Source organism: Anolis sagrei, chromosome X, assembly GCF_037176765.1.
Source record: "Anolis sagrei isolate rAnoSag1 chromosome X, rAnoSag1.mat, whole genome shotgun sequence".
Classification (NCBI taxonomy): Eukaryota; Metazoa; Chordata; class Lepidosauria; order Squamata; family Dactyloidae; genus Anolis; species Anolis sagrei.
In genome coordinates, this window is record NC_090034.1 from 87,829,832 (window position 1) to 87,856,534 (window position 26,703).

General features: G+C 41.5%; 1 protein-coding gene across 1 annotated transcript; it reads right to left on the bottom strand.

The window, feature by feature from the left end:
* Positions 1–2,788: 2,788 nt before the first annotated feature.
* LOC132780298 (trypsin-like) lies at positions 2,789–19,552 on the bottom strand. The gene is made up of 6 exons (XM_060783922.2): positions 19,395–19,552; positions 11,427–11,522; positions 9,350–9,509; positions 8,391–8,644; positions 5,648–5,784; positions 2,789–3,099 (listed from the first exon to the last, which is right to left on the bottom strand). Exons 2-6 carry the CDS (start codon positions 11,470–11,472, stop codon positions 2,947–2,949), a joined length of 750 nt encoding a protein of 249 aa, XP_060639905.1. The 5' UTR covers positions 11,473–11,522; positions 19,395–19,552; the 3' UTR covers positions 2,789–2,946.
* Positions 19,553–26,703: the final 7,151 nt, after the last annotated feature.

Sequence of the window (26,703 nt, forward strand, 5' to 3'; positions counted from 1 at the left end):
ATGGTAAAACACCAAAACATCCAGGCATCCCTTGGACAATGTCCTTGCAGATGGCCAATTCTCTCACACCAGAAGCAACTTGTAATTTCTCAAGTTGCTCCTGACACGAAAAAAAAAGGCTTGAGAGTGGGCTAAAAGTCATCATTCTCAGAGAATTAAATTCTACGAAGGAGTTGAAAATTTTCATTACAATTGGAGGTTCATGATTATAAAATTGGGCAAATTTAAAGGGTCGCAAATAGTGAGATCTGGACTGCGGAACCTTGGAGCACGGATACCGAATCCTATTAAGCGGGTGGCCAGTACTGGCAGTGGGCTGCTTATGGATCAGTGCCTGGAGAGATCAAGAAGCTATAAACCCAATTTTCCCTAGTCAAGATATCTCTTGAAGAAGAAAGCCACTGAGGTATTTTATTGCAATCCAGCTAGAAAGGATGACATCTCGTGGTTAGCCACTCAAGGAAGCTGAGATACTTGGCACAGCAAAAACAGACATTTTTATACACAAAAATCATTTGTATTTCCCGCACCTACTCCAACTGGAGCCGGCTCCTTGCTGATTGGAGGAGCTTTGTTGACATCATAGCCAGCTGGGGAGGATTCCCTTGGAGAGGCGGGACTGCGGCGTCTGCCAGCCAATCAGACAGCGTTTCCTGCTTCTAATGCAGATTTCTGCTCTCCAATGGCTGACAAGGGGGTGGGGGTGGGGGGCAGGATGGTCCAGGGGACAAAGTTATAGGCAGTTTTGTGAATGAATCAACTTGTCCCTCTTTTGGGATAAACAAAACAAGGCCATCAGGTTCCTGGTGACTATAGAATGTTCTTTTGAATTGATGACTGAGTCATTAAGACACCCATGATACCGCCCTGAGTCCCCCCCCCCCCTCGGGGTAAGAAGGACAAGATATAAATCTCTGAAATAATAATAATAATAATAATAATAATAATAATAGATCTCAGCTGACATTTGGAAACAATAAACATTGACAAAATCACGATCTGTCAACTGCAAAAGGCTACCTTTCTTGGATCTGCACGCATCATTCAAAAATACATCACACAGTCCTAGACGCTTGGCAAGTGTTCGACTTGTGATTTTGTGATACAAAATCAGATATATAGATCTCATTTGCTGTGTTTTTGTGTCAGTAAAATAATAATAATTCATAGAATTGTCAAAATGTGGTAGGATTCGTTAATCCAGTCCGAGGAAAGTGGAAATGTAATTTTGGGAAAACAGGGCACGGCCTCCCGGTATCTGGGCAGATGTGCCAGGTGATAAATGTCTTTTATCATGTCCAAGTAGCTGCACAAAGGACAGGCAGCCCGGTATCAGGAGCTTGCTGTCCTATGCACAGCTGGGTCTATGGGGCCAATAGAAATGGATTGGCCCCGGAGATTATGGGTGCTTGTATCCATTGTTGTGATGACCAGGAAGCATTGGAGGGGACTTCAAGGTTATGATGAGTGGGTGAAGGGTTACCTGAGCTGGATTGCTGGCTTGATCTCCAGAAGTTTTTGTATAAAACATATTAGAGACATTTTATGCACACAGATGGGGATCCTTGGATAACGAAGCTCCCAACTGCGGAAACCAGGGTTGGGAGCCCCTGGCATCCATGGGGGCAAGGGGTTAGTTAGGGTGCAGTGATGTGAGGGAAGGGAGCTCTGCTCTGGGGGATGTGAGGGCCACGGGGCCATGTGGGCCAGGTTACTGGGGTTACTGGGGCCGACTGCAAGAGGGAAAGGGAAAGAGAAAGACACACTGAAGCCAAAGCAGACACAAAAAGTCAAAAATAGAGGATAATGCACTCCAGTGCACATATATTGAAGGGTTATATTGTAATAGAAAAGGGGCAAAAGATAGATATCCAGTTTGCTGGTAGCTGCGGCTGGGCTCCTCGGTATCTCCAATCGTTCACAAGACCAATTCCTGAAGGACAGCAAGCTCCCACTCTTCGCGGCTCCCTGCACCATGGTTCCATATATATATCTTATTCATAATTTGAGCTGGGGAGGGTGGGAGTCAGTGCTCGGTATCAATTAGACGTCACCCAGAAATCTTCTCAGCACAAAACAGGATAAATACTAGTTTTTTCTTTGTGTCAGGAGCGACTTGTGTTCTGGAACGGGTGTTCCAGGGGCTCCAAATTTGTGTTTTGCACTGAGTGTTTGTTCATAGTCCTAAGTTGCAGGGACGTTGCAGATAGGTGGCTTCCTTTGGCTGCATTCATAGGGCAAGCCACCTGCCAATTATAGTTAGGATCCCTGGTCCTGCCCCCTTTTTGCCTTTTGGAGGGAAGGGGCCATTTTTCAGTTAGTCACAGCAAGGGAAGCCAAGGCAGAGGATGCGTACAGACGTTCCTCCTGTGCAAAGGCTTCTTGTAAACAAGACTGCAAGACCCAATAGACTATTTAGAAATCTTACAATTCCTGCTTGTTCATTAATAAAGACTGTGTATTTAAGTTCAAGTCTCCTAAAGCCTGCTTAATAGGGAAAGTTCCTCTAAAGGCTCCTTCTCGGGGCCCCGGGCTTCCCGCTGGACGCAAGCCTTGCATCCTCTCTTAGAAGCATTTAATTTTAGCTCCAGCAGCGACAGAACAACTTGAGAAACTGCAAGTCGCTTCTGATGTGAGAGAATTGGCTATCTGCAAGGACGTTGCCCAGGGGACGCCTGGGTTTTACCATCCTTGTGGGAGGCTTCTCTCGTGTCTCCGCATGGGGAACTGGTGAGAAACGATTAATGAAAAACACCCCAGCCTTGGGGTGCTTTTGGAGGACAGCAAATACTTGGAAATCAAACAAAATTTTATTATTTCACATTTTAGATAGCACCATGGAAGTGATAAAAGCAACCTAAGCTGGTTGCAGAAAGGATGACAGACGTTGAGTCGATTCTGTATTTTTGCCTTCCCTTCCGTTTGCTCAGGGCTGCCGAACGATCTTCAGTTATATCTGATTGTTTCTCTAATCCAGTCCACATATTTGCAGACATTAACATAGACTCCTGGTCTGTTTGGCTGTCCGCACAGCACTGGTCCCCAGGACACAATCCCTTGCAGCTGCCCATTGCAGACGAGGGGTCCTCCTGAATCACCCTACAGGAAAAGTAAAATGCAACATGATCAGAGATGGAGGAGATTCATTTTCACTTTTTGGATCATAACTTTTCCAAAATTTGCAAATTTCTTCATGAATGTATCATAATTTTGAAGTTTACAAGAACCGAATGTGGGGGGAAAGTAAAACTGAGATCTTTACTTATCTGTGTTTCAGTGTCTAGTCCCTAAAGGTCTGCTGTGAATTGTATAATTATGAACCTATAATTTCCAAATCAGGGGCAAGCATCACAGTGGCTAGAATCCTGTTGGTTACTCCCAACTTGAGTTAGAATGATTGAAGCCATTGTTAAGCGGTTGAATCAATCCTAATTAAATCATAATTAAAATAGGATTCTATTTTCTATTCTTAAATAGAATCCAACTTAAAATAGGATTTAAGGTACTATAATTTTGTAAACCAGCACATTCCCAGCACCAACTGGGGAGCCAGGAAGAGGGGGAGCCAGGAAGATACAGTTCCACCATGTCTCCTGTGTCATCAGTTGGGAGCCCCTTCCCCCAGCAAAAATATAGTAATATATAATACTAATATTGTGCTATGCTAATAATATAATATATTGTATATACATGTAATATTGTAAATAATATTATAATGTAATACAATATAATACTAATAATACAATATAATAATGGTATATTATATATTACATGTAATATTACTAATAATATTGCAGTATAGTGGTATAGTACATACAGTATAGTAATATATAATACTAATATTGCACTATGCTAATAATATAATATATTGCATATACATATAATATTGAAAATAATATTATAATGTAATACAATATAATAATAATAATAATACAATATAATAATGGTATATTATATATTCCATGTAATATTACTAATAATATTGCAGTATAGTGGTACAGTACATACAACATAGTAATATATAATACTAATGTGCTATGCTAATAATATAATATATTGCATATACATATAATATTGAAAATAATATTATAATGTAATACAATATTATAATGATAATAATACAATATAATAATGGCATATTATATATTACATATAATATTACTAATATTTTTGCAGTATAGAGTATAGTGGTATAGTACAATATAGTAATATATAATGCTAATATTGTGCCATGCTAATAATATAATATATTGTATGCACATATAATATTGATCATAATATTGTAATACAATATAATACTAATAATAATGCACTATAATAATATAATAATTATATATTATACATTACATGTAATATTACTAATAATATTACAGTATAGTGGTATAATACAAATTAGTAATATATAATGCTAATATTGTGCTATGTTAATAATATAATATATTGTGTGTACATATAATATTGATCATAATATTGTAATGCAATATAATACTAATAGTAATACAATATAATACTATAATAATTTTATATTATATATCACATGTAATATAACTAATAATATTGCATTATAGTGGTATAGTACAATATAGTAATATACTAATATTGTACTATGCTAATAATATAATATATTGTATATACCTATAACTTGTAAGACTCTCTGAGTCCCCTTCGGGGTGAGATAGGGTGGGGTATAAATATAGTAAATAAATAAATAAATAAATAAATAAATAAATACATTTAATTAAGAAGTAAATACATGTTTGGGATACTATGCCACTTTATGGATCTAAAAAGACCAAATACTGTTGATCAACAAGATTTCTGAGTGAAAACACAAAAATATCTCATTCTCAGTCTTTCTGTATTTCACAGAATCCCACTTGTTTCACTTCCTTCCATATCAAATTGCAATATTTCCCCCAGCCATGGATAGAAAATTGTGCATATTTTATTATTTAAAAATACATAATTCTTGTACACATTTTCCATTAGCTAATTCATGTTTGTGCACATTTTAGTCAAATTTTTCAAATGTGTTTTGCACATGCTCCCTCTTCAAAATTCAGTGTAAGTTTTGGAAAGTTATGAATTGCGGGGACATAATAATAATAATAATAATAATAATCCCAGGTGACAGCAGGGTTGAAGAAAAATGACTAGAAAAGCTGACACAATATGAGGATTTAAAGATTGAACTGCAAAGACCCTGGCACAAGCCAGTCAAGGTGGTCCCAGTGGTGATCGGCACACTGGGTGCAGTGCCTAAAGACCTTGGCCTGCACTTAAACACAGTCGCTGCTGACAAAATTACTATCTGCTAGCTGCAGAAGGCCACCTTACTGAGATCTGTACGCATCATTCGCAGATACATCACACTTGGGAAGTGTCCGATGCGTGATCCAATACAATAGCCAGCAGAGTGTCTGCTGTGGATTCATCTTGTGTTTCTAATAATAATAATAATAATAATAATAATAATAATAATAATAATTTTGGTTTTGTTGCTAGTCACAAGGTAAGGTATAAAATGAACATTTCATAGTCAAATATGAACTTGACAGATTTTTTCTTGATTATTCATATTGTATAGAGACCTCTTTGGCACTCTCATTCACCTGTCCCATTAGATACAGTAGAGAAAATAGCTCACCTGGCAAGCATCTGTGCCTCCCTCCATCTTGCCTGCGCAGACCATGTTCTCATTGATATAATTGGGATAGATGGATCGGCAGGCTTCATAGTTGACAATGGTGATGTTTGCACAATGCAGAACATCTGGGAAATTTACTGTGTGAGAAAAAAGCACAATGATTAGGGAAAAAGCAATTTAATAGCAAGGAATGAGTACAGAAACAGGTTATTTTTCCCACCTGTTTTGGTCTTAAAATACTGGTAGTCAGGGTCATCCTGTGCAGTTGTTTGGCAGAGCATTCAGGGTGTAATTCTATTAATGAATCATGCTCATAGTTACATTGTTTTCCTAGGGCCATATTAGTGTAATGAAGGAAGGCAAAAGCCAGGATCCTATTGGTGTTTACCCATACAAGCATCCCCCTACCTTTCAAGGTCACAAAAGCAGAGTTCTGCATGTGGTCCCTTTTCAGATGCAGACATGTGCATACAAACAAATGCGCTTTTGGTTCCAAACACAATTGTGCTTTCAGACACACAGCTTTGCCATGCAAAAGCTATGTAACGCAATCAGTGCATAACTACTAAAACCCAGTGTAGGAGCTCAGCCATTTGGATAACCTCGTGACACATGTATGCACAGCTTTGTTGTTGCTGTTGTTGAGTGTTTTCAAGGCATTTCTGATTTGTGAGCATGTCTAAGGTGTTCACAAATCAGTATTTTCTGGGATTTAGAGTGTACAGTATTAATGCGACCTAAGTCCACATGCAGAATGTATTTCACCATATAATAGTTTGACTCCCCCTACTCTTTTTTGGGGAGGGACAACAAGAGAGATGTGACTATTATGTGGTGAACGTATTACAGCATTTTCTGGGACTGAGAGTGTACAGTATGCATGTGACCCAAGTCCACTTGCATACTGTATTTCACCATATAATAGTCTGACTCTCCCCACTCTTTGGGGGGGGGGGCAACAAGAGGGGGTGTGACTATTATGTGATGAACATGTTACAGTATTTTCTGGGACTGAGAATGTACAGTATGCATGCGACCCGAGTCCACATGCATACTGTATTTCACCATATATTAGTCTGACTCCCCCCACTCTTTTTTGGGGGGGACTACAAGAGGGGATGTGACTATTGTGTGGTGAACACATTACAGTATTTTCTGGAACTGAGAATGGACAGTATGCATGCATACTGTATTTCACCATATAATAGTCTGACTTTCCCTACTCTTTGGAGGGTAGGAACAAAAGGGGATGTGACTATTATGTGATTTTTTTACAGCTACGGGGCTTTTTTACAGCTACAGTAGCCAGCCAAGGGAAACCCCATAGCTGCAAAACCACCCACAACTCTCCCCTCCAAGATCCAAAGTTGATCAAGTTGGTGCTGCCCCCTCGCACAATAGTCACACCCATGAGCTAGGAATCTGACTATTATGTGGAGAATACTAAAATCCCCAAAATGGGATTCCAAAAAGGGGTTGTGTGCTATTATTATGCGATGACGACTATTATACGATGAAATACGGGTAAGTCTCTTTCTAGATGGGGTACATAAAGCTATTCTCTGGCACAAGGGTATCAAAGTAATTTTCCATGGGGCCCACATCAGCCTTATGGTTGCCTTCAAAGGGCCGTTGAATCCATGGATGGAGAATCTGTGGATACAGGAGGCCAACTGTAATGTTCTTACGTAGTGGTTGCTGCTCTTTAGTTTTTAGTCCGTTTTGGTCCGCATATGTTGTTGAATGGAAACTCCCATCACTTTTAATTATCTCCTGTATGGACTGGGGAAATGGGAATTTCAACCCAACAGCACTTGTGGCTCTGAGGTTTGGGGAAGGGTTGAAGGACATTTTAAAGTCACTTTTCCCATCCACAACCCTTATATTGAAGTTCAAATCTCACTCTCCTGACTAAACAGAAGAAATTGCAGTCTTCCAGATGTTACTGTAGCACACCCATCAGTTCAAGTCGTGATGACTAATGATGAGGAATGCGGAAGTTGCGATTCAGCAGCTGGAGGGCCACATAAAATGACATGATGGGCTGAATTTGACCTATGGGCCTTGCGTTTGATACATGTGCTCTAATGACTGTTCATTATACTAATGGGTCTATGGACCGTAATAAAATATTGTTGTTGTATGTTGGATTCTGGTGGCGCAGTGGGTTAAACCGCTGAGCTGTTAAACTTGTTGACTGAAAGGTCACAGGTTCAAATCTGGGTGGTGTTAGCTTCCGCTGTCAGCCCCAGCTTCTGCCAACCTAGCAGTTCGACAACATACAAATGTGAGTAGATCAATTCCGCTCTGGCGGAAAGGTAGCAGCTCTCCATGCAGTCATGCTGGCCACATAACCTTGGAGGTGTCTATGGACAACGGCGGCTCTTCGGCTCAGAAATGGAGGTGAGCACCACTCCACAGAGTTGAACACGACTGGACTTAATGTCAGGGGAAAACCTTTTTACCCTGTATGTGGAGAAAGCCCTCCAACACATTTCCGATGCACACACCCTCCCACACACTCACATATAACTGAAGGAATGTAGAAATAAAGCAGGGATTTTATTGAGCTGGGGATGTTTAGACTCCTGTAATATTGCAGCCTAAACTGAAGTCTATAGGTTTAACTTTTATATCAATATGAGTTACTGAATACAAAAATATTTTCCTGCTTGTCTGATGAAGCTCCAGCTTGGGATCAAATCATATGTGACGTGCACTCCCAAAATATGTCTCTACATACCTTCAGGGCTTGTTGTTGTACCCCACCCTGAAATAAGGCATTCGGTCCCAGGGACAGGGCAGGTGGTTGGCAACTTGAGGATTTTGACTTTGTTATTCAAGCAGACAGGAGTCAGCAGTTTCACGAGCATGATGTCGTTGTTCTTGGTTTGAGGATCATAGTTCGGATGCACAATGACTTTGGAGGCTAGCTTCAGCTGTTCGGACCAGTCCAAGCGCTTGAGGTCATGCTCTCCGAGACGCACAGGGAAAGGACTAGGAAGAAACATACAGGAAGGATGACTAACAGCACAGCTTTCAATTTGTTTCTATTTGTTTTTTTAAAGAAAGGATCGGGTCTTGTGCTTTTAACAGCAGAATTTGTTAGTTGAAGCTCTTCCTGGCATGAAGATTTGTTTATTTCCAAGTTCTCATTAGGGTTAACTGATATTTCTCTTCAGCTAGCACAGTGGTTCCCAACTTTTTTTTCACCAGGGACCACTATGACCAAGGGCCACTTGGACCAGGGACCACTTGACCATGAACCACTTGTCCAGGGACCATTCTGACCAGGGACCACTTTGACCAGGGAGCACTCTCCAACATTAGTACCAAAAGGGTTATGAATCAGCTTTTGGCCAACTTTAGATTTGGTTTGGTTATTTGGAATGCTGATTCAGAAAATTGCATTGGATAGACTACATAAGCTCTAGTTTCTAATACAGATCATATGCCATCCAGTAGTCACCATTTGCTCGCTCACAGAAAACCATATTTAATACGCCTTGGCACTATAAGAGGGTTTCACGAGACCAGTCGCTCTTGTTGCAACCATGTAGTAACAGTGAGGCCGTGGACCATATTTTAATTCTTGCAGACCACTGGTAGTCCACGGACCACAGGTTGGGAACCATTGCCTTATAGTATACATGCAGTATATGTAACTACTTCTCTGCCCAGTCTCTTCTCATGTACACATACCTTTTCCTTCTACAGTGGGCCGCACTGAGCACCCATGACTTGTGGATCAGAGTCCCTCCACAAACTAGTTTGAAGCCAGAAAAGAGTCCTGCTTGCCACGGCTGAGAGTGAGCGGGGCACGCTTTCCCTCCAGGTACCCGTTCTGCTTCTCCTGCACTGGCTGTAAAACATAAACCAGGAATGAACACCTCCCAGAAAATGTGTAGGCTATAAGCCTTAGTGCCATAGAGAATAGAGATGACTCTTCAGCAGCAGGGCTCACAGTGTAGTGACACAGAGATAGAGGATTTGGTGTAATCAAGAGCTCATTCACAAGGTGTTTTAGGGACTTGCACATGCATGTTTACAAAGGAAATTTCAGTTGCAACAAGAGAAATAAAGTATTGGACAGTACACAAGAGACCTTGCACATATGCTAATGTGTACATACAGACAGAATTAAAATCGAAATCCCAAATGATTACATATAATTACATATAATAAATAGATGTAGTGCATCTCGCCAAAGACTGAAATTAAGTGATCTCTGCCAAGTTCAGGAAAAGTACTAATGGCAGATGGGCAACTTTGAGGTTGGAATTGTGGCAGGTCTGGGGCCACATCTGCACCCCAGGACCCTCCAGGAAGCCACATAGATTACTAAGAAGAATACAATATGTTCCTGGACATCCACTTCCTCTTCTCAAAAATGTTTTTCACATAATACAGGGAGGCCTCCTTTGGGTTCTGGATGTGGCTCACAGACCTGCCACAATCCCAACCTGGAAGCTTTTTTTCATATTAGGAGTGACTTGAGAAACTGCAAGTCACTTCTGGTGTGAGAGAATTGGTCGTCTGCAAGGACGTTGCCCAGGGGATGCCCAGATGATTGATGTTTTACCGTCCTGTGGGAGGCTTCCTGCATGAGTAGCTGGAGCTGACAGACAGAAGCTCACCCCACTCCCTGGATTTGATCTACCAACCTTTCGGTCAGCAGTTCTGCCAGCACAAGGGATTCCAACCTGAAAGCTACCCATCTGTCATTGGTACTTTTCCTGGACTTGGCAGAGAGAAGCATTTAGGTCACTTAATTCCAGTCTTCCAGGAGCAGCAATTCACCTTTTTCTCTTGTCTGAGAAAAAAGTCAATCCAAGGAGGTTTCGAGGGCCATGAAAATATCCTTGACATCCAATAACATGACATCCCTGACATAAAATGGTAAACAGCTCAAATGACTGCTGGAGAGAGCCTAAGAATCTGTGAAATTATGGGGCGCTACAGCAGGGAATGTGGCAAAATTAAGGTGTGCTTTCTGGAAGGTTTTTTCCCCCCAATTATTTTAAGCAGTGGTTGGTTGTATTTTCCTTAGATATGTAAACATACTGCTAGATATAGAAAATTGGGCAATTCAGGTAGGTGATTTTGTGTCTCTTAGGTAGCAGTGAAAGCCACTGTGTGTCAGTAATTTGAGTGCTGGACTAGGACACTAGAGACCAAGGTTTGAAGTCCCTACTCAATCATAGAACCCTATTAGATGACCTTGGAGAGCCCCACGGTGGCACAATAGGTTAAACCCTTGTGCCGGCAGGATTGCTGACTAACTGACAGATCAGCGGTTTGAATCTGGGGAGAACAGGTTGAGCTCCCTCTGTCAACTCCAGCTCCCCATGCAGGGACATGAGAGAAGCCTACCACAAAGATGGTAAAATATCAAAACATCCATGTGTCTCCCTTGCAGACGGCCAATTCTCTCACACCAGAAGCAACTTGCAGCTTCTCAAGTCACTCCTGACATGGGGGGGGGGGGGGAACACTGGAGAAGTCGTATTTACTCATCCTTAAAACTCCTCTGAATAGATCCTGCCTTGAAACCGCTATGATGATATCTAGGCCATATAAAATCAATTGCCCAAATTAAGCTGCTGGTTGCCCCTAATGCTGCAGTACTCCCTTCCATAGGGACATGTAGAAGAGAGATTTTTACTGTTTGCCTCGGGCAGCACAATGGTTTAGGTTATCTCTATATTCATCACAAATTGACACACAAACATTCAAAGTGTGTTAACATATACACTTCTTTGTCCACCCAAGTTCTTACCAGCTGATACGAAAAACAATAGGGCTACCAGCAGTTCCAGGAACATTGTATGCTTGAGGATTGTATTATCTCCAGGAACTTCTTTCTTACCACACCCTGCAAAAGTGAGGGAGACATTACTGTCATGGAGAAGCATCCAATCCATTATACACAGATTGTAGACTGAAATGAATCATGACAGACAGTACAATGCCAGACTGCAGGAAGCAGTCCTATATTTGATTGTTTCTGTATTCAAAAGCTCTTTGCACATGCACTGGAGAAGTAGACTAATAACCTCATCACACTAGAGCAGCGGTTCTCAACCTGTGGGTCCCCAGGTGTTTTGGCCTACAACTCCCAGAAATCGCAGCCAGTTTACCAGCTGTTAGGATTTCTGGGTGTTGAAGGCCAAAAACATCTGGGGACCCCAGGTTGAGAACCACTGCACTAGAGAATGAATCCACTTTAAATCTGGTTTCTGCCTCCTGCAGAATTCTGGGGCTTGTAGTTCAGGGAGGACTCTTTAACAGCCTCACTAAATTACAAACCCCAGAATTCTGCAGGAGGCAGAAACCAGATTTAAAGTGGATTCATTCTCTAGTGTGATGAATCTACAGGCATATTGACTCACAGAATAATTGAGTTGAAAGAGATCACATGGGCCATCTAGTCCAACGCTCTGCCATGCAGGAAAAGCATAATCAAAATAGCCCGAACAGATGACCATCCAGATTCTGTTTAAAAGCCTCCAAGGACAATTTAACATACTTTTAAAACAATGTCGAAGAAAGGAGTTTCACTATGCAGATGATTACCTAGGAAATCCTGGAACCAATTTGAGGCTCGGATGGTGATTACACAAACCACAGAGCAGTGGTGCGCATTGAGGGCTTTCTGTTGCACAGTTTTCAGGTGTTTGTTTTCTATGAGGGTCATTTCAAAAACAGGAGCACCCGGTGACGCAGTGGGTTAAACCCCTGTGCCGGCAGGACTGAAGACCGACAGGTCGCAGGTTCGAATCCGGGGAGAGCGTGGATGAGCTCCCTCTATCAGCTCCAGCTCCTCATGTAGGGACATGAGAGAAGCCTCCAACAAGGATGGTAAAACATCAAAACATCCGAGCGTCCCCTGGGCAACGTCCTCACAGACGGCCAGTTCTCTCACACCAGAAGCGACTTGCAGTTTCTCAAGTCGCTCCTGACATGACAAAAAAAAACCCGAAAAAACAATGCCTTAGAATATAGTCATTCAAAATGGTTTAAATTTAGTGAAAATATCAATGAATCTTTCTTTTACATGTACTGTTTTTCTAGTCTGCATCATAAGACTTCTTCCTGCTGAACATGCCAAGTGTTCGGAAGAGTGGTTTACCACTCGGTTTTGAAATTAAATGGATGACTTTCCTACCTCCATCACACATTAGCAAATTATCTGTTTTATTCAAGAGTTCTCAGTTGATTTACCAATACAATGTAGAGCAATGGTTCCCAAACTTTTTTTGACCAGGAACCACTTGACCAGGGACCACTTTGACCAGGGACCACTGGAACAGGGATTACTGGAAGAGGGAACCACTTTGAGCAGGGATCACTCTCCAACATTAGTATCAAAAGGATTATGAATCAGTGTTTGATCAACTTTAGATTTGGTTTGGTTATTTGAGGTGCTGATTCAGGAAATTGCATTGGATAGACCACATCAGCTCTAGTTTCTGATACAGCACATATGCCATCCAGTAATCACCATCTGCTCACCCTCAGAAAACCATATTTAATAATATAGAGCTGATGTGGTAGTAGTAATCTTTCTTGGGGAGTCAACTTCTCCCCTCCTGACACCCCTTATAGTACCTCCAACATTAGTATCAAAAGGGTTATGAATCAGTGTTCGATCAACTTTAGATTTGGTACTAAAAGAGGGTCTTGCGAGACCAGTCACTCTTGTTGTCGTATGGTTTCGAGGCAACGGTGTAGTAAACGTGAGGCCATGGACCTTGCAGACCACCAGTGATCCACGGACCACAGGTTGGGAACCACTGTTGTAGAGAGATGTTCCCGCCCACTGTCCCTCCCCCATTTTCTTCGTGAAAAGAAACACCCCTCCTGTACTATGTTTTTTGGTCCTGGGTTATAAATGCCATTTCCTAATTGGTTCTATCATAAACACATGGGAAAGTATAGTAAACTGCAAAAACTTCATCTTTGCAGGAGGGATATCCTGCTATAGCACATTTTGCTCTAGTTTCTCAATGATTGAATATATTGTAGAGTCTCCACCAATGTAACATAATTTGTGGGCACAAAAATGAAGTTTCTGGAGCACAACAACTACTTTCAAACAGGTCTTTGATAATGGCTAAACATAACAACACCAATGGCTGGATAACCTAATTGGACTACACTTTTTAAACTGGACCTTGGTCTCACTAACTTGAGCAATGGTGGAAATGTTTTAATTGTTTTATACCATATAAAGCAGGTTTTAAAGGATGATTTCTGTTTTTTAATTTAATATGTTTTGTTTAGTTTTCACTTTTATTGCAGTAATCTGTTAGGGATGTAACCAGAGGATGGACCACCGTGGCCAAGTCAGACTTCCTAAGGTACAGGCACAGCTGGTGCACTGCCAAGACCTGGGGTTCCAGGTTCAGCGATGAGTCCAGGATCACTCCCAAGCTGTGAACCTGCATCTTCAGGGGGAATGTAACCCCATCCGACACAGGCTGTAACCCTATGCCCTATGTTCCTGGGCTGTAACCCTATGGCCTTACGACTGACCAGTAGGCCCTCTGTCTTGTCTGGATGAAGTCAAACATGACACCCCCCCCCCCATAAGAGATAGTAACTTATAGTTTTGCTAAGGGCAAGGACGCCAGGCTGGATAATAAGGGTTAAGCCTTCGTCAGTTTGGTGTGTATCATTTAATCAAGGCTTTATGCCCTATTTTCATATGTTTACAGCAGAAAGTAATCAATTTATTACTGAAAATCATGCTACAAAAGTATTTGAATTTTTCCATCTGAGGCACACCTGGGCTCCTGATGGTCCCCCATCTCACAAGCAAGGGACTCTCTTTCCCCCTCATGGATATATTTCCCTTTATGGACCTTCCTATGAATAATATGAACTATGGACACTGGGGGAAGGTAGTTGGGTTTACTCTCTGTATTATGATTTCTATATTTTCATATTTTCTCCTGTATTTCTATATTTCCCTTTATGTATTCAACCTTGCCCTGACCCTTTTGCCCCCTTCCCCTCTCCTTGGGGGAAATCTACAAGGAAGCTGCCTTGCCTCTGGAAAAGCAATCAGTGATCATGAAAAGACCCTTATCTTTGGACATTCTTTGCATGGACAATAGTAAAGGAAATCCTTTTGACTTCGGAGTTGGGCCACTATTAGGATTTTCATTTGGCAGACTTTTTAATCATATAACAATGGTGGGAATATGACCTTAGGAAAGTCCTCTTTTCCTCCAAGCCGTTTTTCTTTCATATCTTTCCACTAAGGACATTCACAAAAGTTTCCCCTTTGTGCCTTATCTGATTGTAAGAGGAAAAGCCGGATTAAGCCATCAATGCTTATCACAGACCCATCTCAGGACAATAAAGTGGCTTCTCTGGAAAGCCGATCCCAGGACTCAATAAGCCTAAGGACATTAAAACTCCATAATCCAATCCAGAATGCATTGTCTCCCTTCATCCCGCCTCCCTCCCTTCTGATTCGCTGGAGCTTCGAGGCAGCAGGAGCCTCCTGATAGGAGCCCCGCGAAAGCCCTGTGATTGGCCCTGATGCATGGGGGACAGCCAAGCCTCCTCCCAGCTGTTTGCGCGTTAGCCAATCCCCTTCGAGCTGGGCGGGAGGGGGGAGCGGGAATTTTGAAACTCACAACTCTGTATTTTCTATAAAAATGGCCTTTACTTCTGTAACCACATGCTCTGCTTGGCAAATGATTGCCGCTCTGCATCCTTTTCAGCTGAATTGCTAATAAACCTCGGTGGCACTTCCTTCAACTTGGTGAGACCTTGTATTGGGAAAAATCAGGGATTGGGTGCTTCTATCTGTCTCGCCAGGGTAACAAACTCTTTAAGGAGTCTGATTGGTCTCTGCCTCCTGGCAAAGACCCCTAAATTCCAGCTCTAAAACATGGATTCAATTTCAATTTGTTATATAAGTTATGTGCAGTGTGTATAGGAATCAGTTCATTTTTTCCCCAAACTATAGTTTGGCCCCCCAACAGTCTGAGGAAGCATGAACTGGCCCCCCACTGAAAAAGTTTGAAGACCCCTGCTTTAAATGGAAAGAGACTATCTAGAGTCTAGACTGACCTCTCACTTCATTGCATCAGTGATACTGTTGTCATCTTCTAAGAGCAAGTTCCAAGCAAAGCATCTTTAAGAGTCCCAAAGAGGCGAACATCTGACAGTGCTAGATCTGGGCTGTAAGAAGTGTGGGGCAGCACCATCCAAACCATTTTGGAGATGTGTTCCTGGGCACTCAGACTTGTGTGAAGGCATACATTGTCATACTGGAATCGCATTTCTGCTGGATTGTCGCCAGGCCGAACTCGCCGGAAACGTTGCATGACTTGTTCAGGGTGTTAAGACATGCCTCAGAGCTAATGGTCGCACCTTTTGGCAACAAATCAACAAAAATGACTCCATCACAATCCAAAAATACAATAACCATGACTTTTCCAGCAGAGGGAGCTATCTTGAATGTCTTCTTTATGGAAGATGATTACCCTCCATTGACTGTCTTTTTATCTCTGGCTCTAAAAGTCCTATCAAAGTTGAATCAACGCAACAATCTGGGACCAAAAGACCTTCCACTTGGTATCAAAATGCTTCAACGATTCAGAATAAATAGCTTTCCTCTGAATCTTGTGATCTGCTGTGAGACTTCGTGGATTGGTTTTGTGTAGATCTTCGAAAATCCGAGAGCCTCAATAATTGAACACAGACTTCCAGTTCTTACCGACAGCTGTATGGCCAATTGTTGTGTTGTGATGCGCTGATCTGGATGAATAACAGCATCCACACAATTCAATATATGTGGAGTGTTGGCTGTGGCAGGACATCCAGCGTGCAGCGGATCACGGAGCTTGTTTTCTGCATTTCCTGATGCTTAAAAGCTCTTAGCCCATTGCCCAGCAGTGCTCCTATCGACTGCACAACTCCCATACACTTTATACAAAGCATTATAGGCATTAACCACACTTTAATTTTTGTGAATTAATAATTCAATTACAAGCTTGTTACTTGTAACTGGAGTCTGCAACAGATGTTATTTTAGCAATTCATTCACTACAGCTCTGCCATCTGTCAAAATAACTGGAAACCTGGTACACATGCGGGATAAACATCCGATTTCCATCATTCAAAAGTGCACTTTTCTATCTCTATTAATGGCTGAGGACAAATGTAGGGCATTATAGTTTGAAGCTAGCTTCAGCTGCATGAAATGCTTAGTGTAAATGGAGCCTATATTGTCATTAAAAGCTTGATTCACCCTGAATTGACTCTTGGCTGTCCTTGTAACATTCCTGTACTTCCAGTGAATATCATGAGTTATCCTGGGTTAAATGAGCTTTGCCATACTTCAGGCAAAGTGGAAGGATGTTGCTGAGTTTTCCTGAAATGCAGAATAGCTTGTGGCTTTGAGGCAATGGAGCTCCTGCAATGGGTTCACTTGAGATTGCGGCATTGCTCACACAAGAAACTGCCTCATCCCCCTTTCTGGGAGCCCCCGGTGGCGCAGTGGGCTAAACCCTTGTGCCGGCAGGACTGAAGACTGACAGATCGCAGGTTCGAATCCGGGGAGAGGCGGATGAGCTCCCTCTATCAACTCCAGCTCCTCATGCGGGGACATGAGCGAAGCCTCCCACAAGGATGATAAAAACATCAAATCATCCAGGCGTCCCCTGGTCAACATCCTTGCAGACGGCCAATTCTCTCACACCAGGAGTCACTCTTGACACGACAAAAAAAAAAAAAAAAAAAAGATCGCCCTTTCTCTGCAATGCAAGAGGTTCAGCAATGCACATTAGTCTTGTGCATTTGTATAGAATCGCTATCCCTTTCAGTTTGTTTCATTCATAAGCTCCCTGTTTTCATTTTGTGCACCTCCCAAAAACGGGTGCCTTTCCGGATGACGTTTTCATTCCGCATCCGAAAAAATGAAAAATTTCAACCCATTGGCCACTATGGGCGGCCTTCCCCAGGCTCCCCTTCCCCTCAGTTTTAGGGCTAAAGGGATGAAAATCACCACACATAGAGGGCACATCTACCACTTTTAGCCCACCAAGTTTTGTAATGTTTGGGTCATCCCCCAATTTTTAGGGATTTTTTTCTTTCTTTCTTTTTAAGGATATTTTTTCTAAAATATCCTTAAAAACACCCCCTCTTTCCCCCCACTGGCCCTGCCATCTAACTTCTCTAGGAGCATCAGCAGGAGCGAAGTAAGGTAGGGCACCATCCCTTCCTGCCAAATGTCAAAGATGCTCCACACACCACACACATAGCCCAGTGCCCAGTTCCACTATTTCACTTCTTTAACTGGCAGCAATGGGAACGGGGAATTCCCCTCCCCTTCCCATCATTTTTGGCAATGGCATGGTTTGTCCTTACATCCTTCATTATGACCTGAGTTAGTTAAGTACCACTCTTCCTGTGATTCTTTCTTCTCGGCTTGCAGAGGAGACCTGGTTTTAGAGACAGAGGTGGAATTGTACCACTCTAGCCCAATTGTAATGTCAATCAATCAGTTCATAACCTGGTTTCTGGAGCATGATGCCACACACTCTTCCACTATAAAGTGGTACAGTTCCACCCCGTAAATAATCTGCAATTGACTTTAAATGCCTTTAGAAAGTAACATTTAAAAGTAACTAAGCACTGTTATTTAATAGAGAAACTTCATTCCCAATTGTGTTGCTTTTAGAATGAAATTTAATTACACCCACCCCCAAAATAATAGTATTTTATTCTGGGTGAAACTTTAATTATAACTCATTACACTGGCCAAGACACATTTGGTGCCACAAAGTTAGATCTGCTTCTGGGTGTACTTGAACTGCTGATTCCAAAAATGGCACCTGTTTCCCCCTATAGTTCTAGTTTTTGAGATAAAGAACATATGTCCTATGAGAAGAAATCATAGGGAAGAGGGAGCAAGCTTGTTTTCTGCTGCCCTGGAGACTAGGACGTGGAACAATGGCATCAACTACAAGAAAGGAACATTAGGAAGAACTTCCTGACTGTGAGAGCCATTCAGCAGTGAAACTCTCTGCCCTGTGGTGTGGTAGAGGCTCCTTCTTTGAAAGCTTTTAAACAGAGGCTGGATGGCCATCTGTCAGGGGTGATTTGAGTGCAACTTTCCTGCTTCTTGGCAGGGGGTTGGACTGGATGGCCCATGAGGTCTCTTTCAACTCTATGATTCTATGATTCTATTCTATTATCCTATCAATCGACATCTGCTCTCATCCAAAGAAAATCATGATAACTATATCTAAGAAACTAGAGCTGATGCGGTCTATCCAATGCAATTTTCTGATCCAAAGCCCCATATAACCCCAGAAACAAACCTAAAAAGCAAGACAGCAAAACCTTTTTGTTGTTGTTGGGCTGTGTTATTACTTCCCAGCTCTTCTTGAAAATTATCCATTATCTGAAGACAACAGAAAGTTGAATCCAAACCATTGGAGCCATCTGCAATTCGGTTCAGGCTATATATTATAAACACCCTCTTTGGCTGGGACTACTGATTTATGGTCTGTCCAGATCTGTCTCATTGTATAAGCACAAATAATAAATCTGGGTGTTGGTTATCAGGCTGAGATCACTGGTTTACCAGCACCCTCTGCCTCCAGAGGAGATTCTCCAGCGGGGCTCCCCAAATTAAGAAGTCCTCTTTTCCCCAGGAAAAAAAATACAGTGTTATGAAGGGCCTTGCAAGCGTTAGCAAGAAAGGATAGAGATTTCTTACCTCAAAGGCTGGCAGCATCCCAGGCACGATCTTGCTGTCTCCTCCTGGCTTTTATTTTGAATCTTGCCTGGTATTAGCCAAGGTTTGAATGATGAGGAAGTGCATGTTAGCACCCCACCTTTATCATGGATAGCTGAGTGACTAGGTCCAAAGCCATTGTTCAGATTGTCTAAACTTCCTGATGATACAAGAAGCAATTGTTGCAGAAGGAGGAAGGTGCTGGCCGAATCATCCAACCTATCTGCTCATCATCAGCATACGTCTCCCTTGCATAAGTTGCCTGAATCACTTGCCTTCGGCACCTGTTACAACCTGGCTTGCCACAAACCATTCTAGTTATGGTTTAAGCCCTGGCCTGGCCCTCCCATAGAGACAGAGTGAGGTGTTTGCCTCAGGTAGCATAGAATGGGGGCCATGAAGTGCTTGTTCTATACTTGTTCATGAATCAATTCATTTTAATCAATGTTTCTCAACATCTTAAAGTCACTATTTCTATGTGCATTGGCATTTTGTGTGGAAAGTTATTTTTTCAAAGTAATTACTGTATATACTCGAGTATAAGCCTGGTTTTTCTGCCCCTTTTTTAAGTTGAAAAAGCTCCCCTCAGTTTATACTCGAGTCAAGATTATTTATTATCTTACTCTGTTATTGATATTATTTTATTACATTTATTATTTTACTCTATTACTATTATTATTATTACATTAACATTATATTACATTTTATTATTATTATTAAATAAATGTAATAATAATAAGAAGAATAAAATAATAAATGTAATAATCATAATAATTTTATTACATTTATTATTTTACTCTTATTTTACTCTCATTTATTTATTATGTAATAATAATAAGAGTTACATAATACAGGGTTAGTCAAAATGAATAGGCCAATAAGAAAATTAATTTTAGACGAATGTATGTTTATTGTAACCAAACTACAGCTACGTATCGACAGATAAATTATCAAAGTTTTGTCTCACCTTCAGAGATGTTCGATATGGGCGCCCCGTGTGACACGGCAGACGTCCAAGCGATAGTCCAGTTCATTCCACATCCGTTGCAGCACATCCGACGTAATGGCATCGAATGCAGCACATATGCGCTGTTTTAAGTCGTCCAAGGTCAGCGGTAATGGAGGTCGGAACACAGTGTCTTTCACATACCCCCAGAGAGAAAAGTCGCATGGTGTGAGGTCGGGGGACCTGGGGGGCCACAGGAGGAATGGAAGATCAGTCACTCCAGCACGGCCAATCCAACGTCTGGGAAGGTGTTCGTTGAGGTACTCACGTACACTGTTGTGCCAATGCGGAGGGGCACCGTCCTGTTGGAATACGAAATCGGGCACTTTCTCTTCTAACTGTGGCATCAACCATTCAGACAACATGTCAGCGTACACTATGCCTGTTACTTGGCTCGAAATTCTCGCTGGACCGTAATTACTGACATTGTTTTAGCAAATGTCATCACACAAAACGCCTTCTCTTTGCCTGATTCCGCCATTTTGAAAACAGCGACTCCTAGCAACGCCTAGCGGCATTAACGTACATGTGTGTTGCTCAAAAAAAACTTTGATAGTTTATCTGTCGCTACGTAGCTGTGGTTTGGTTACAGTAAACATACATTCGGGTACAATTAATTTTCTTATTGGCCTATTCATTTTGACTAACCCTGTAAATAAATAATAAATATTATTATGTAATAATAATAAGAGTCCCGGCTGCTCACTAGAGGGAAGGATACTAGAGACAAAGTTGAAGTACTTTGGCCACATCATGAGGAGACAGCAAAGCCTAGAGAAGACAATGATGCTGGGGAAAGTGGAAGGCAAAAGGAAGAGGGGCCGACCAAGGGCAAGATGGATGGATGGCATCCTTGAGGTGACTGGATTGACCTTGAAGGAGCTGGGGGTGGTGACGGCCGACAGGGAGCTCTGACGTGGGCTGATACGTGAGGTCACGAAGAGTCGGAGACAACTGAACGAATGAACAACAAATAATAAGAGTAAAATAATAAATGTAATAATAATAACTTTATGACATTTATTATTTTACTCTAATTATTATTACATTTATTTTTTCTATTTATTATTATTATTACATTTATTATTTTACCCTATTATTACATTTATTGTTTTACTTTATTAAAGTTGTTATTACATTTATTATTTTACTCCATTATTACTGTTATTATTACATTTCCATTATTTTACTGTATTATTACTATTATCATTACATTTATTATTTTACTCTATTATTATTGGAAGGGTGTCCAGGGTGGGAGAAAGAACTCTTGTCAGGACATTCCACACAGGGGCGGCTCAACCCAATACGCAAAGTAAGCATTTGCAGTATAGTTGATTTTGCCCAGGGGTGCTCTTGAGGCGCTCTTGGGGGAAAATAGACCTTGACATATGCGAGTTGTAGTTACTGGGATGTATAGTTCACCTACAATCAAAGAGCATTCTGAACTCCACCAATGATGGAATTGAACCAAATATGGCACACAGAACTCCCATGACGAACAGAAAATATATATCAGTGATTGGTTGGGGGGGGGGGGACAAAATACTGTTTGCTTACTGTTGAAAATTACCTAGGGCCACACAATTTTTCCTTTCAGGGTTTCTCTTAGATAACATATCACACATATTCAAACCACTTTGCATTTTAACTGTAACTATGAAAAATTTAATAAAGATATATATATAAAAAAAGAAAATTACCTAGGGCCGCCTCTGATTCCACAGATATATAAAACCCATTTTCCTAGTTTCCAACAGACCTCACAACCTCTGAGGATGTCTGCCATAGATGCAGGCAAAACGTCAGGAGACTTTGGTGGTGCAATAGGTTAAACCCTTGTGCCAGCAGGACTGTTAACCGATAGGTCAGCAGTTCGAATCTGGGGAGAGCGGGTTGAGTTCCCTCTGTCTTCTCTAGCTCCCCATGCAGGGATATAAGAGAAACCTCCCACAAGGTTGGTAAAACATCAAACATCCGGGCATCTCCTGGATAACGTCCTTGCAGACGGCCAATTCTCTCACACCAGAAGCGACTTGCAGTTTCTCAAGCCCCTCCTGACACGAAAAAAGTAGAATGGCTCGTAATGCCAGTTGTCCATTTGCAGCAGGACACGAAGATTGAAGGAGGTCAATTTCTTAGTAATTTTTACTAAAATCCTTCACCTATTATTTGTTTGTTTGTTTATTTATCTTCTTTTTAAAAATATCATTATTGTTATTTTATCGTACATGCTTAAAATCTCAATAGAGAGCAATAAAGATAAGGATAGATGGAAAATAAAAAGGAAGAAAAGAAAAAAGAAAAACGTAAAGAAAAAAGGAAGTAAAAAGAAGAAATAGAGAAATAAAAAGAAAGAATAATAAAAATATGATTTATTTATTTAACTTCTATGTTGCCTTTCTCCCAGAGTGAGAACCAAGGTAGACATAGTGCCTAGATCTAGGGGAGTAATGCTACCCCTCTATTCCGCTTTGGTTAGACCACACCTGGAATATTGTGTCCAATTCTGGGCACCACAATTCAAGAGAGATATTGACAAGCTGGAATGTGTCCAAAGGAGGGCGACTAAAATGATAAAAGGTCTGGAGAACAAGCCCTATGAGGAGTGGCTTAAGGAGCTGGGCATGTTTAGCCTGAAGAAGAGAAGGCTGAGAGGAGACATGATAGCCATGTATAAATATGTGAGAGGAAGCCACAGGGAGGAGGGAGCAAGCTTGTTTTCTGCTTCCCTGGAGACTAGGACGCGGAACAATGGCTTCAAACTACAAGAGAGGAGATTCCATCTGAACATGAGGAAGAACTTCCTGATAGTGAGAGCCGTTCAGCAGTGGAACTCTCTGCCCCGGAGTGTGGTGGAGGCTCCTTCTTTGGAAGCTTTTAAACAGAGGCTGGATGGCCATCTGTCAGGGGTGATTTGAATGCAATATTCCTGCTTCTTGGCAGGGGGTTGGACTGGATGGCCCATGAGGTCTCTTCCAACTCTATGATTCTATGATTCTAAGGTAACTTTAAAAAAATAATAAGTTAAAACATATAGCACATAATATAAAAACAATTGTGTCTCACTGCAGAACTTATGAAATGTTGCAGTTTGAAAGGCAGAGCCACCTAATTCATGGATTGTCTGATAGAAACATATCAGACAGAACAGTGTCAAAATGGATTGCATGCCATTCTGTTCTCCTGTTTCCTCTCCCAGGCAGCAGCACAACCTTGGGCCACCCTTGGTCCTGAACAAAGGCAGTGTGCAAAGTTATTAGCACTGGTGTTGAATGAGGCCTGGCTGAAAGATGTATCATGTCATGAGGAAGTGTCTCTCTCTGGGGAAAAGGTTGACATTAAGATCCCTGTTCCTTAAACCTGTTAAAATGTCAAAGCATAGCATCTCCATTTAAGCGCAGGTCTGCTATGCAACACCCCCAAAAAACAGCCATTTTAAAAACTGAATGTGTGGCTATCATTTCCAAGTCTGGAGAGAAGTGGTCACTTTTGACTTGCAGGTAGCAGGATGGGACCAGGAATTGGGTGGGTGCAGTCCCTAGAGTTTTCCAAACTGTGTCTTGCTACACATTTTTTGTGTAGGCTGCAGTGTGTAGGTGTGACACGCGAACGTAACGAGAAATGACAAACACCTTGGAAATGTATATTACATTTACACATCATGTATTTTTGAAAATATAAATGAAAGGTTTTCAGTAGAAATGTTGTATCCCAATACATTTTGTTGTTACAATTTATGCACGTGCCTACATCTATATAAATAAAAATGTAATGTTCGTTTGTGGGATTAACAGAACTCAAAAACCACTGGGGGAATTGCCACCAAATTTGTCCACAAGTCACCTACTAACCCAAGGAGTGACTGTCACTCAAAAAATTGATTTTGTCATTTGGGAATTGTAGTTGCTGGGATTTATAGTTTACCTACAATCAAAGAGCATTCTGAACTCCACCAATGATGGAATTGAACCAAATGTGGCACACAGGACTCCCATGATCAACAGAAAACACTAGAAGGGTTTGGTGGGCATTGACCTTGAGTTTGGGAGTTGTAGTTCACCTACATCCAGAGAGCACTGTGGACTCAAACAATTATGGATCTGGACCAAACTTGGCACAAATATTCCATACGCCCAAATATGCACACAAATGGAGTTTGGGGGAAATAGTCATTGACATTTGGAATTTGTAGTTACTGGGATTTATAGTTCACCTATAATCAAAGAGCATTCTGAACTCCACCATCGACAGAATTGGGGCAAACTTCCCACACAGAACCCCCATAACCAACAGAAAATACTTAAACCCAACCAGTCCAACTCCCTTCACCAGGGCAAGAAAACATAATCAACACCCTCCTGACAAAGAGCCATCCAGCCATAGATATAGATATATATGATTCACACACAGAGAGAGATATAGTATCCTAGATTCAAAAAGGACCCCTAAAGAAGGACAATTATATGTTGCATGTTCCAGAGTAGGCAAATCAGACAATCTCCACATCAACACTGATGTGGAGAAACAGCAAGAAACACTGCTTACCCACAAGCAGAAACAAATTATATATATAAGAACTCAACACTTTCACATTACTTTATTTTCCAGATCACCAGACTGGGCCACAGCAACGCGTGGCAGGGGATGGTTAGTCTCCTATAAAGGGTTGGTTTAACTTCTCGTTTGCCAGTAAAACTGAATTACTGTGCTGCGAAATGATGCATGTCTAAAAAGTGTGTCAACAACATGAAATGTTGGGAAAGCTCTGCCCTTCCCTATCTTAGATGTTCCTAAGTGGACTCTTCCTGCTTCGTGGGTCCTGTTTACCAAGAGGAAATAGGAAATCACAACCAGTTGAAAATGACAACATTTACTTCCATCTTTACAGGCAAATAGCCCATCTTCCAGATATCTGTTAACTATGTAGTGGGTTCATCAAGGTCCCCGTAGTCACATCTGAAGGTGGATTTCCATCTTCGTGTTAATTCCTTCCCAGGACAAGACAAAGTTTATTCTCTGTGCAATAATAATAATAATAATAATAATCCTTTATTTATACCCCGCTACCATCTCCCGCAGGACTCGGTGTGGCTTACAAGAGGCCGAGCCCAAATACAACCTAAAACATAACAACAATACAACAATAAATAACTCATAACAAAGCAAAACAATACGATAATGACATGACGCAATTAAAAACCGGTGGCAGGGCCAAATGTAAGAATTAAAATTTTAAAATGCTGGGCATATCCAGGGAAATAGGTTAGATATTTTAAAAATAGGTGGCTGTGCAGACAGTACTAAATCTCTCGTAAAGTGCATTTGGGACATATTGCTTGGGAGTCCTTATTCTGGGAAGGCACACTGGAACATCCACGTCTTCAAGCTCCTTCTAAAGACTGCCAATGTTGGGGCCTGCCTGATGTCCTTGGGGAGGGAGTTCCAGAGTCATGGGGCCACTACTGAAAAGGTCCTGTCCCTCGTCCCCACCAATTGCACTTGTGAAGCAGGTGGGATCGTGAGCAGGGCCTCTCCAGATGAACGAAGGGATTGTGTGGGTTTGTATACAGAGATGCAATGTTTCATCTTCCAGCCTTTTGCCATCTTATTAATGTCACTCGTGATCTTCAATGTGTCTGATACGTCAACATTTAGAAATAGCACAAATGATATCTGAAAGAGACAGAAAATAAAGACATTAGAAGGGGTTTAGAGTTTTCTGTTCAGGTCAGTGGCAAAAAGAAGGTACATTAGGATCTACTGGGAGAAGTCTAAGATCTCTTTCATGCTCCACAGAGTACTTTTATACCATATTATTGTTGTTATTATTGTTATTGTTATTATTGCTAATATTACTTTTCCACATATTTATTTGTATCCCATTTTTTTCTCTACATTGGGCCTCAAAGTGGTTTACAATTTCAAACAATCTATTTTTTTTTTGTCATGTCAGGAGTGACTTGAGAAACTGCAAGTGGCTTCTGGTGTGAGAGAATTAGCTGTCTGCAAGGATGTTGCCCAGGGGATGCCCGGATGATTTGATGTTTTTATCATCCTTGTGGGAGGCTTCTCTCATGTCCCCGCATGAGGAGCTGGAGCTGTTAGAGGGAGCTCATCCGCCTCTCCCCGAATTTGAACCTGCGACTTCAGTCCTGCCGGCACAGGGCTTTAACCCACTGCGCCACCGGGGGCTCCAAAACAATCTATTAAAACATATAGAAACTAAATATTAAAATAGGTAAAAGTAAAAGCTTTCCCCTGACATTAAGTCCAGTCGTGTTT